The sequence below is a fragment of the Thrips palmi genome, unplaced genomic scaffold, assembly GCF_012932325.1.
Source record: "Thrips palmi isolate BJ-2018 unplaced genomic scaffold, TpBJ-2018v1 HiC_scaffold_1, whole genome shotgun sequence".
Taxonomy (NCBI): domain Eukaryota; kingdom Metazoa; phylum Arthropoda; class Insecta; order Thysanoptera; family Thripidae; genus Thrips; species Thrips palmi.
This window is the reverse complement of record NW_023144620.1, coordinates 10675142-10687217: the sequence shown is the minus strand read 5'-3', so window position 1 is coordinate 10687217 and position 12076 is coordinate 10675142. Positions and strand designations below refer to the sequence as shown.

The following is a 12076-nucleotide window of genomic DNA, read 5'->3' as shown; positions in this document are numbered from 1 at the left end:
CCGCGACGAGGTCAGCAAACGGTAAAGAATGGCGCCGGCGAGCTCACCTCCGAGTACATGCCCTCCAGGCCCTCCAGCTGCTTCCGGATGGCCCGGGTGTCCGCGCCGTCCACCGTCGTGCTCATGTCCTCGTCCTCCTCGCTCGTGTTGTTCTCCTCCGTGTTGGTGGCGCCGTCCAGCATCGAGTCCAGGTCGAGCCGCGCGCCGTCCTCCAGCCCCAAGGCACCTGCACGTGCACATCGGGGATGACAATCCGCGCGCCAACCGCCGCGCACCAGAGATCGCACAGTGGGCCAGAAGACCGGCGCAGACGGCTAAAACTATAGACGGATTTTGAGCTCCAGAGTCGCTAAATGGGACTCGAACCGATCGTGACCCCACCAATGGAATTCTCTCGGAACGAGGAATCCATTGGTGGGGTCACACGTTCGCTTCGAGTCATGTTCAGCGACTCTGGAGCTCAAAACGCGTCTCGAGTTTTGGCCGCCTGCGCCGGTCTTCTGGCCCACTGCGGATCGGACTCAAACTACTCACTGAGAGGGATCTTGCCGCCCTTGGCCGACATCTGCAGCTGGTCCTTCTTCTTGTGGCCGCGGTCCAGCTGCTTGCCGGGCCGCCAACCGCGCGACGCGGACACCGCCACCCCCGCGTGGCCGCCCACCCGCTTGGCGCTCGACGACAGCCCCGCGCCGTGGACGCCCTTGCGGCTGCCGAACTCGAGCAGGGAGTAGTCGGGCTTGGTCCCGTACGGCAGGCTGAGAATGAGAGCAGGGGTTGGTTACAGTTTCGCCTGCGTTACGCGTGGCTCGGGTGAATTTTGAGTGTCAAATCTGCTTACCTCTGCGAGTGGTTGTACCGCGCCGAGGCCCTCGGCGAGCCACCGGGAGAGGAGCCGCCGGGCGACAGGGGCGGCAGGGGCGGCGTCATGGACGAGATGCTCTCGCTCAACGTCGAGTTGGCGGCCGTGGTGTTGCCCAGCGAGTTGTCCAGGATCTGGCGCAGCTCCGACTCCACCATGTCCACCCACTCGCAGGGGTGGCCGCCTGAGGGAAGAAGTGAGGTTTGAGTATGGGACTTTCCGGGGTGCGGATCAGGCTCTGTCGCGTACCTGGCGTCTGCGGGGACGTGGGCAGCTCGGTGCCGGCGTCGAGGCCCAGCGCACCGAGCCCGTGGCCGAGGCACGTCGGCCCGTTGGCGGGCCGTTCGACGCCGGCCTTGCTGCGCGGGCCGCTGCTGTAGACCGTGGAGCCGCGGCCGGAGTCGGACTGCGACTGCCTGGACAAGAGCCCCGTGCCCGAGCCGGCCTTGTCGTAGTCCGAGCTGGAGCTCCCCGACGGGTTGCTGGCCGTGCCCGACGGCAGCGACAGGGACGACGCCGGGTTGGTGGAGGTGACGTCACCGCGGCCGCTCTGCCTCGTCCGGTCCGACACGAAGCCGCCCTCGTCGTCGTCCTCGGCGCGCGGCTGCGACACGGAGCCCCGCCGCGCCTGGGGCACCGCGGTGCCGCCGGTCTGCTGCTCCGCCGCGGCGGTCGGCCCCGGCGTGGGCCCCGCAGTGCGCCCGTAGGGGTCCTGGTCCACGTACATCTCGTTGGGGTCGGCGGGGCTCTTGGCGTCGGGCTGGTACGCCGCGTGCTTCCCCTGCGCCTCGTGCACCACCTGGTACAGCCCGCCGCCGTACGTGACACCCTTCGGGGTCTCGTCCAGCGCTGGCGGCTGCGACTGCGGGGGCGGCGGCGGCTTGGTCTGGCCGTAGACGCTCTCGCCAGACGCCTCCGGGGCCTTGGTCTGGCCGTACAGGGGCTGACGCATCACCATGTACACGCCGTGCTCCCGGAGCAGCGTCTGCGGGCTGGACACGGCCGCGTTGCTGGAGCCCTGCTGGGGCCTCTGCTGCTGCGACGTTTGGGGCGGCGGCTGCTTGGTGGGCGTGCCGGGCTGGGCCATGGGCTGCGCCATGGACTGGGGGTACCGCTGGTAGATGGGCTCAGCGTGCACGGCGTGTGGCATGGGCACGCGCTGGTAGGGCGAGTTGACGGGCACCTTGCCGTACCTGGCCGCCGTGGAGCCGTAGACGCCGTCCTCGTCCACCTGGCGGTACGGCGTCTGCCCCGCGACGCGCTGCGCGCTCGCCGCCGCAGGCAGGTGCTGGTAGTCGTCGTCCACGCGACCCGACACTCGCTGCCTGGGCGTCGTCGGCGTCCTGGCCGATTGGTTTCCCGCGTCCTCAGCCACCCCGTTGTGCCTCGTCGTGCTCTGCGGCGTCTGCTGCGCGGCCTGCGTCGTGGCGGTCGCCTGCTGGGGCGCACCGCCGTTCTGCTGCAGGTTGTTGAGGGCGCCCTCCACGTCGGCGTCCTTCCCTTGCTTTGAGTCTTTGTTGCCGAAGCGACTCGAGATGAGGTCCTTGATGGAGTGGTAGGTCCGCGAAGGGAAGGCTTTGCTGCTGGACGAGGACGGCGTGGCGTCCTTGGCGCCGTTCGCGACGCCGTTAGCCACGCCGTTGGACTCCGCTGCGGTCGGCGTGCTCGTGGCGCTGGGGTCCACCGTGATGGCGTACATGTCCTGCTGCTGCAGCTGACGTGCTGCGGCTGTGGCCATCGATTGTTGTTGCTGCTGCTGCTGTTGTTGCTGCTGCTGTTGCTGCTGCTGCTGTTGTTGTTGCTGATGTTGCTGGCGCTGCTGCTGCGCATGGAGCTGCTGCTGCCGCTCGATCTGCTGCCGCGACCGTGTGGGGGAGTCCGTCGTCGTCCAGGTCCGCGGCATTGCGCTGGGGGTGCTGGGAACAAGAAAACTTTAGATTAACAACAACGTCTCAGCCTTTTTCTTTTTCCATTGTCCCGTCATGCGGCGTTAGATTCACAACTCACCTGCCGTAGATGGACTCGTGGTTGGTGGTGCCCGGGTGATATGATACGGGCCGGGGCTGACTCACCGGGGAGTCCTGCGTCACGTGGAGTGGCTGGGCCTGCGGCAACAGAGTCACTGGTTCGAATCTCCGCAAGGAATTTGATTGAGAGTCGCTAAAAGAGTGTGATTTTTTTCGAATCAACGAACCTTGTAGACGACGTGGCCCATGGTGTCCAGCGCGTCGTGCGAGGCCGCCAGGCCGTAGGTTTGTCCGAGGCCGTGGTGGCCGCCCTGGTGGCCGCCCTGGTGGCCCGAGGCCGCCGTCGTGCCGGCCATGGGGTGGCACCGCAGCTCCACCTCATGCTGCATGCCGCCCCCCTTCTTGTCTTCCGTCCAGGCCAGCGACCTGGAGGGCGCGTCGGGGGCGATGGCGGCGGCCGACTTGGGCCTCTTCTTGTACTCGTGCAGGATGGGAATCTTGGAGTCCTTGTCGGAGCCGCTGAGGATCACCTCCCGCTCGATCTGCGGCCAGAATGGAAGGGATAAGCGCACAAGCCGTGACGTCTTCTTTTTTGCGTGTTCCTTTTATCCTGGTTACAAAATTATCAGTGTGGGCCAGGTACGGTATTCCTGCCCGGCCCGCTTGGAGGCCTGCCTCCCTGAATGGGGCGCAGCGCTTGGCGCAGCGGGCACCCTCACCGCCCCCGGTAGAGTGTAGAGGCAGGACTGAGAGACCAAAAGGCTGAAACGAGATCGCGGCGCGCGGCGCGGCCGGCTGCGGGCTTCGTGTGATTAATTGATTCGGACGCAGATACGCTTTCAATTCATGCGTCGTCGCCTCGCCTCCGCCGCCACCAGGGCTGCCACCTTGCCCATGCCTCTCGGCCGGGTCACCGCCTGATTGATTGACTGATTGCATGCAGGGCTGATGGATTGGTTTCAGGAACTCTAGACCCCCACGCCCCTCCCCCGCGCCCCTCACCCCTCGCCCGGAGCCCCGCCGCTATGAACCTGTACGTCACAGGCAGCAGCCGAACGCCGCGCCGGCGCTGGGAACCTTCTCACGACCCTCGTCGCCCCGCCCCGCCCCGGCACTTTGCAGTCCTGCCCCGCGTCTGTCGACTAATCAAACATTTCCCAGGGTGGATTCAAACGCATTGTTACGGCAGCAGCGCCGCACCGCTCCACGCCCGGGGTATCTCCGTTGTAAATGTTGCACTCCTTCTCCTGCTCGGCCGCCGCCGTCCGTGTCTTTGTCCCTCCAAAGGACGGCGACGACGCGGCCGGCCGACCGGCAGCCTCGCGTGAGGGTAATGACGGCCCCGTCCCTACAGCCTACAGGGCGTCGGCCGCGGCGTCCTTCGCGTCGTCTCGCGGCCCGGGCCGGCCGGGCCGGGCCACACAGCAGCGTCCGCGGCCGCGGCGGCGTCGTCGCCTGGCCGGTCGCCTGGCCTCTCGCCGGTCCGGATGTATTCATTAAAATCGGCGTGGCGGACCACTGTAACGATATGCGTGCCGTCGCGCCGTTTTCCCACCGCGCCCCGCACGTCGCCGACGGCGGCATCGGGATTATTGTGAATAACAACTCCACGCAATGCACGCGTCGCGCACACTGTACACCGAGACCGAGACGCAGACGCGCGGGGCGGCGTCGGCCCGGGCCTTATTAGGCGTAAAGACGGACGCCGTCTTGGGAACCGAAAATGGCAGAGCGGCGCCCGGGGCCGGGAGCACCTCGTCGAGGGTCTCGCCCAGGTCGAGCGTCGCTTTCGTTTCGCTTCCTGTCTCTCTCGCACTCGTGGGGCGTTCCGCCTAGGTGCGAGAGAGACAGAGTGGCGGAACGCCGTGCGGAATCCGCCTCCAGGCCGCGCCGACTGGTGTGCACCTTCGCTGCAAGCGGCCGCGTCCGCCGCGTCCTGGAGGCCGCGTCCTGCACCGGCAGCACCGGCCACCGGCAGCAGGTTGGTTGGGGCCTCGAATCATGCGCTCTTCAAAAGGAACCGCTCGGCCGGACTGAGAGGGCAGACGAAAATGAGCTGTGGCAGCCTAATGAGCCGCCCCCCCCCCCCCCCGCACACACACAGGGCGTCCGCATTGTGTACGTAGTGCCGTATTCGGCGCACTGTTGCAATACGCGAGGAAAACAAAAAAAGAAACAAACAACAATAGTCGTTCGTGGACTTTGGCCGGGTTGAACCCGGCAGCTAGCGGGTTCAATACCTCTGCGTGCACTTCCACTGCACCGGCCGGCCAGCCCCGGAGGCCTCGTTTCGTTGCACTGGCTGCCCGTCGTCGTGTACGCTGTACGCAAATTGGCCGACGTGCATCGCGGCGCATCGCGGGGGGGGGGGGATGGCCGCCATCGTGGAGGCGTCCGCGTCGACGCGCGTCTGGAGTCGGCGCCGCCGCCGCGGCCGCCACGGTGCTGCCGCGGAGGCGCCGCGCCAGGCGAGGGAGTATTCCGACGCAGCCGCGGACTGCGTCACTCTACTCACTCACCGTGACCCAAAGCGAGGGCGGGGCCGCCGCAAACGGCGTGTGAAGCGCGTGGCGGGGCGGGCGGGGCGCGCAGGGCGAGGGCGAGGGGCCGCACAGTGGGCCAGAAGCCCGGTGAAGGCGACCGAAACTCTAGACGCGGTTTGAGCTCCAGAGTCGCTAAACAGGACTCGAATCGAACGTGTGACTCCACTAATGGACTCCTCGTTCGGAGAGCAATCTATTAGTGGGGTCACACGTTCGGTTCCAGTCCCATTTGGCGACTCTGGAGCTCAAAACCCGTCCGGGATTTGGACCGCCTCCCCCGGTCTTCTGGCCCACTGTGGGCCGCCGAGCAGCACCGAAACCCCGGAGTATCGCGCGGGCCGAAGCCGACGCCGGCGGGACCACCGTGCCGTTATCGCGTCAACATTCATCGCGCTGCTCGCCGCTCCAGTAACCATGCTAATAATCCACCGGCCTTCAGCGGAATAGTGTAGAATGAGGCAATGATTATCGAGAAAAATAAAAAGGTCAAGAGATATCCGGTCCGGTGCTTCAACCACTACGTGCATAACGAGCGTGCTCATGCACATGCTCTGATTTCGCCGCCCATTCATTAAATCTTTTCAAAATTCTTTTGCATATTTTGGAATGCAAACCCAAACCCTCTGAGAGCGTCCTCACCGGCATCGCCCCACGCTGTCGCCGCGCTGTCGCTCCACCCCGCCCCGTGCCTCGGCCCTGCCGCCCTTCTGGACCGGAAGCTGGGAAGCGTGGGAGAGGGGGAGGTGGTGCACGACGGGAAGTGCGCCCTCCCGACAGCTGATGGCCCCGAATAGAACGGTGTGGGGCGGAGAGGTGCGTGCGTTGGCCCCGCGCCGCCCTGGCCGGGCTGTTGTGGCTCCGAGGGCTCCCAGGGGGTCCCAGGTCCCAGTCGGCCCCGGGGCCCAGGTTGGGGGTAACAAGCTCCGTGAGTAAGGAACGCCAGGTGGTGCGCGGCGGGCAGGGCTGCAGGCTGCATGCGGTGGGACGAAGCGGGATGCCCTGGGAAGGGGCGGGGCGCGAGTGTAAATTCGCGCCGATCGCACAGCCACCTGCGAGGCGCTAACTCGAACACATTCGCGAGCCATAAAACAACACCACCGATGTTGTCAGCGACTAGGCGCGGCGGTTTGAACCTCGCCAAAGTCCGAACCGGTGCTGCCACCTAGACGCCAGACGCGCGGCCCACCCGGCCGGCCAGCCCGCCAAACAAGGGACTAATTCAGTCATTCAGCAATTCAGTCGGCGATACTCCACTTTGTTACCCGATCCTTGCTCCCAGGCAGTCGTTCCTTTTCTTTTTTCCGGGCAGCGGCGTGGGGCGTGGGCCCGTAGCCGATCGCCGGGCCCGACCGGGGCCGACCAGGGCCCGACCCGACACGCGTGTGGCCAGGGCGGCCAGCGCCGCGCGGCCGGCAGCGCGGCCCGGGGGCGCGAGCTCCGCCACGACACGACACGCCGCTGGAGCTGAAGCTGGGGCCGCACAGTGGGCCGGGGGGCCGGGGCCGCGCCGGGCCGGGGGGCCTCAACCTCTGGAATGGTCGGCATGCCCGCTGACTGGCTGCCAGGCACCGCCAGGCCGGCCGGCCTGCCCACTGGGCGACTGGGCCACCATCATGCACGCCATGATTGATAATCACCGGCCGGGCGTACGGTACGCTACGGCGGTACGGCACCGCGCACAATGGGACCTGCCGTGACTTGACCGCCAGCGTAAGCGAACGCACCGCCAGGGCCAGGTCGCCGCCGGGACCGCGAACCGCACCGCCAGGGCACCGCCTGCCCTCGCACGTGTGCGCCGCACGTCGCACGTGCCCGTGCCCCAGACACAGTGGTTGCGTGGCTCGGGTTTTGCGAGGATCCTTTCTTTGTCGCGGCGGCCGGAAGTGCGCCCCCCGTCGTCGAGAAGGGCCTGTCCGGCCTGTCCGCCGCTTCGTGCGGCGCGGCACGTCCACGATGTCGTCTGCTCCGACGTCCAGGCCTACGTCGACGTCCACGACGACGTCCACGCGCCACGCAGGGACTCGGAGGCGCACAATGGTTTCAATGGCGCGGCCGCACGCAGGGCTCCCGGTGCCCCGAACCATTTATTATTAGGAACGCGGCTCAGGCGGCCCCGCGCCCTTCCCTTCCCTCGCGGCCGGCATCGACATCAACGACGTGAAAATGGTAATCCGAATCCGAACGCGCCGCGCCAAAATGCTTACCACAACAATAATTCTTCCTCTTCCCCGTTTCCACTTTTTTATGGCCGCCGGCTAGCGCGTCAAACACCTCCTCCCGAGGCGCCTCGCGGGCCTCGCGAGCGGGTCCAGGACCGCGCCGGGCCCTGCGCGCTGCGAGGACTGTGGATTAGCCTCGGCGGCATCATGGCGGCTCCAAACATCTCCAGCCGGAAAAACGTCTCGGGGCGTCGGGCTGCGGCCGGCCTATGAATATATATCGGCCGCGCCGCGAGCAGCCGGAATACCAATGGCAGGACGGCCGGGATGGCCAGGAGCGGGGACAGCACAGGACAGGGCGGACAGGGCGGGGCGTCGTCGCGGCGTGTCGCAGGGCCGCGGGGCGCCGCCGGATTGATGGCACTGTCCGTCCGGCACCTCGAGGAGCTCGACCAGCGCGAGGAACACCACAAAGCTTCCAGCTCGTAATGACCGGCGCCGAGCAAGCACCTGGGCACCGCACCCCGCCCCGCCCCGCCCCACCCCGCCCCGCCACCGTGTCGCCGCGCCGTATCCGTCGCGCCCCGATCCGCGAGTCCACTTCCGCTTCCGATGAGCGTCTCATCTCCCGAGGCGCCGGAGGAGCGCGGCGATGGCTCGGCGTTGACAAGAACAGTCCCCCCACCCCGCTACCCCGCGGCCCCGCCGCCGCCGTCACGCGGCCAAAATGGAGTTCACAATCCTATAACGGGAAATGTTCCTAGCAAGACATCAACGAGAGGCGGAGAGGAAAGAAAACGACGCAAAAAACGTCATCTGGCGCCGCACTGCCGCGCTGCGCTGCGGGCGCGGCTTTCAGATTAGCCCTGTTTTCCAGCAGAAACACTCCGCGCGCCGCGCACGGTGCACCAGCGGCACGCCAATGGCGATGGAAGAAGGTTGGCCCGACAGACATCCGCACAGTGGGCCAGAGGACCGGTGCCGCCGGCTAAAACTCTTGACGCGTTTTGAGTTCCAGAGTCGCTAAGCAGGACTCAAATTGGGCGTGTGACCCCACCAATGGATTCCTCGTTCGGAGAGCAATCCATTGATGGGGTCACACGTTCGGTTCCAGTCCCATTTAGCGACTCTGGAGCTCAAAACGCGTCCAGGATTTTGACCGCCTCCACCTGTTCTGGCTCACTGTGATCCGTCTACATTGTGACCAACTTTGCGGTGCCTCCGCCTCCAAACGGGTGTTGGCAATGGCCCACTCACCGGGAACTTGCTGGAGTGCGTGTGCAGCTGCCGCGGCGACGGGCTCAGGGGCTCTCGCAGCAGGTCCGCGGCGTCCGTGGCGGTGCCGGGCAGTCCTGGCGACAGTCCGGGCAGCCCGACCAGGGACAGGCCCGGGGGCAGGCGGTAGGGCGGCGGCGAGGCCTGGGCGCTGGCGACGGGGAGTGGCTTGGGCGGCGGCACCGGCTTGTAAGGCCCATAACCCTCTGCCTCGGCTGCAACACACAGAACAGGAACCGTCAGCATCGCGGTCAGCATCGCGGTCAGCATCCCCCGCAGGACTCGTCGTCGCGTCGCTCCGTCGTCATTCCCCGACCCTGCCGTCCTCGCGTCCACCGTCACAAACCTGGCGGCATCCTTCGAGGCGAGCAGGACACCTGGCTGACGACGCCGTTGCTGTTGCCGTAGTAGCTGTTGCTGTTGTTGGCGGCTCCACTTCGCCTGAGCCGAGCCTCCTGCTTCACCCGGCGCACGGTCGTCGCCATGAGCAACGTGTCAACGCGTCCCCATGACGCCCACGTCGCCGGCCGGCCTGGCCAGGTGCACAGGTGTCGGGGCGCGGCCTGCGCGGCCTGCGCGGCGCGGCTGGCACAGGTGGCGTCCTCAGGACGGTCCTCAGAACGCTGTCCCGCATCTGTCCGTCAGCGGCGGCGGCTCGTCGTGGCGCTGGTCGCGATGGTCGCGCTGTCGTGACGACGCGCAATGCCGCATTCCCGCGCCATGGGATAGGCCCGCCGCTCGGCCCGCCGCTCGGCCCGCCGGCTGCAAGGCACCACGAGGAAGTAGTGGTTGGCGTTCCGCGGAGCTCGTCCGCCTCACAGAGGGACAGCTAGACCGGCGCAGACGGTCAAAACTCTACACGCTCCAGAGTCGCTAAATGGGACTCGAACCGAACGTGTGACCCCACCGTTGGATTCCTCGTTCGGACAGCAATCCATTGATGGGGTCACAGGTTCAGATCGAGTCCTGTTAAGCGACTCTGGAGCTCAAAACGCGTCCGGGATTTCGACCGCCTCCACCGGTCTTCTGGCCCACTGTGCGCCCTGCTCCGTCCGTCGGGAAGGAGGAGGGTGGGGCTCGGCGCGGGGCTTGGCTTGACGCATGGACGCGACGCGAATGTTGTCCCTCCTCGGCCTGGCCTCAGTGCGTTGACCGCCCCCTCCCGCACTCGCACTGGTCCTCGCGGTTGGTCCGCGCGCCGCGCCGCGCCTTTCCAAATGACTGTTGGCAGGTGCCTTCAAAAACTTTCTCTCCCGCACTGCCGGCACTGCCCTGCCCGTCCGGGCCGGCGGGCCCTTCACTGTGTGGCGCTATTTGCAGTCCTCGCGCTGCGCCGCGTCGCTGTTTGCTCGCACGGCCGTTTGCTTATTTGCAGACGCGTGGGGCGCGGGGCGGCGTGCAGCGCGCAGCCCTTTCCAGGAACACACACCGGGCCGGCTGGACCAGCCCGCCGGGCCACGCCCACCTCCAGATGAATGACGCTGCACTCCAACGACCTCGCTCTGTCTCTCTCCCACACTCACGCCGCATCGTAAGGGGGGAGAGAGACAGGGCTAGTCTATGCTGCCTCGGCCGGGGCCGGCCCCATCATCATCATCTGGCTGCCAATAAGCGGGCCGGCAAGCGCACCGCGAGGAGCACTATTTACACGCTAAGCAGGCAGTGATGAGTGCGAATAACGAGGAGCGAAGCAGCGTTGTAATGTGAGCAGGCTCTCGTCTTTCCCCGAATCCGCGCCGTGACGCAACACACACACGCACACACACAAACACACACACACACAGCCAGGGATGAAACGGCGAGTAGCCCTGACCCGCGCCAAAGTGCGGCGCCAACAACCATAGTCGGCCGTCATTCCTCCTTGATCCAAGCAGCATCTCGGATTAGATCGAGATTGCGGGCGGACAGACAGAAGGGCAGGCTGACGGACCGACGGGCGGGGGGCAGTAACAACTTAATCTATTCCCGCTGCTCGTTATGGTCCTGCACTTTGCGGGTCGACCCATGAGGTCAGTCGTTCCGCGGGTCGTCACACGCACACGGTCAAGGTGTGCGCGTGCATGTGTGCGTCGGTGTGCGCGCGCGCCTTTGCGTGTTTTGTTTACTTGGCGCGAAACTGGAGCGCGCGCGCGGTGCGCACGCGCGTGGGGCGGGAAAATTTGATTGAAATCTGATGAAAGCCATTCTGGCGCTCTGGCATAGGCTCGGCCAAGGCACGGCCGGGGCCACGCGATTGCCAGGGAAAGCGAATGACACACGGGAAACGCGTGCCAATAAGTTAATGGCGGCCGACGTATCTCTTTGCGACCTACACGCTCAATTACGGCAAACACCGCCGCGCGGTGTGACACGGACACGCCACGGCGCCGCACGGCGCACGCCGAGTGACAAAGTGACTTGGCAACGCGGGCGGAGGACCGGGAAAACGGCCTTGAAAATCAAAGCAACCGCGGAGGACGCGGGGAAGTGCCTGGCGCTCTTCGAGACTCTTCGAGACTCTTCGAGACTCTTCGAGACTCTGCGAGACTCTTCGAGACTCTGCGAGACTCTGCGAGACTCTTCGAGTTCGAGGGCGTCGCCGCCAATCGATGCCCAGGCAAGTGCCCAGGTCGACGCCGAGGTGCCGAGGCCGTGATTGATGAGAGCTTCCGATAATTACCGGCAGTCCGTCAGGCCGACACGACGACCCGCTGCAGGCCGTCGCTCTGTCTCCCTCGCACCGCTACGCAACGCCCCGTGAGTGCGAGAGAGACAGAGCGACGAAACCCGTCGCGCTGATAATGACCTGATATCAGTCGGTCCCGGGCCTTCAAGCCGCCAGGCCGCCAATGGCATTCCGGCCAGTCGGACGGTCGGCCCGCGAAAGCTGCACCGCGCTGAGCCGCGCTGAGCCGCACGCCGCCTCCTCCAAGCAGGCCGGGTTTGTCAATGGGGCGCCGCGCCGGGGTCCGGACTGGCGGCCTGGGCCCGGCACTGGTTGGTCGGGGTCAGGCGCCGGATTGCCCCCGGACGGCACGCCGACGGCACGCCCGCCAACCCCGCGACCCTCCCGATTAATCACGGCGTCGTGCCGCGCCACACTGTAGTCGCCGCGGCACTGCATGACGGCGCGGCAGGTGGATCCCGCGAGCCCCGGGCAGGCCGAGGCCGCCAGCCGATTCGGCCGCGGGGCGTGGCGGCGTGGCGGCGTGGCGCGGTATGAGAAAGTCAGCGTGCGTTCGGCTGGCATCACGTCGTGCTCGTGTGGTCGTGGTTCGACCCAGGATGGACGAA

At 66.4% G+C, this 12076-nt stretch overlaps 1 protein-coding gene across 1 annotated transcript in view; it reads right to left on the bottom strand.

Annotated features, from left to right (window-relative positions):
• Positions 1–12076, bottom strand: part of LOC117644237 — a 53036-nt gene that overhangs the window by 2071 nt on the left and 38889 nt on the right. The window contains exons 4-10 of the mRNA XM_034383546.1: positions 8786–9018; positions 3054–3368; positions 2867–2964; positions 1524–2790; positions 839–1233; positions 535–755; positions 48–226 (exon numbers count right to left, since the gene is read on the bottom strand). Coding sequence (XP_034239437.1) covers positions 48–226; positions 535–755; positions 839–1233; positions 1524–2790; positions 2867–2964; positions 3054–3368; positions 8786–9018 — 2708 coding nt within the window. The remainder of the gene's footprint in view (positions 1–47; positions 227–534; positions 756–838; positions 1234–1523; positions 2791–2866; positions 2965–3053; positions 3369–8785; positions 9019–12076) is intronic.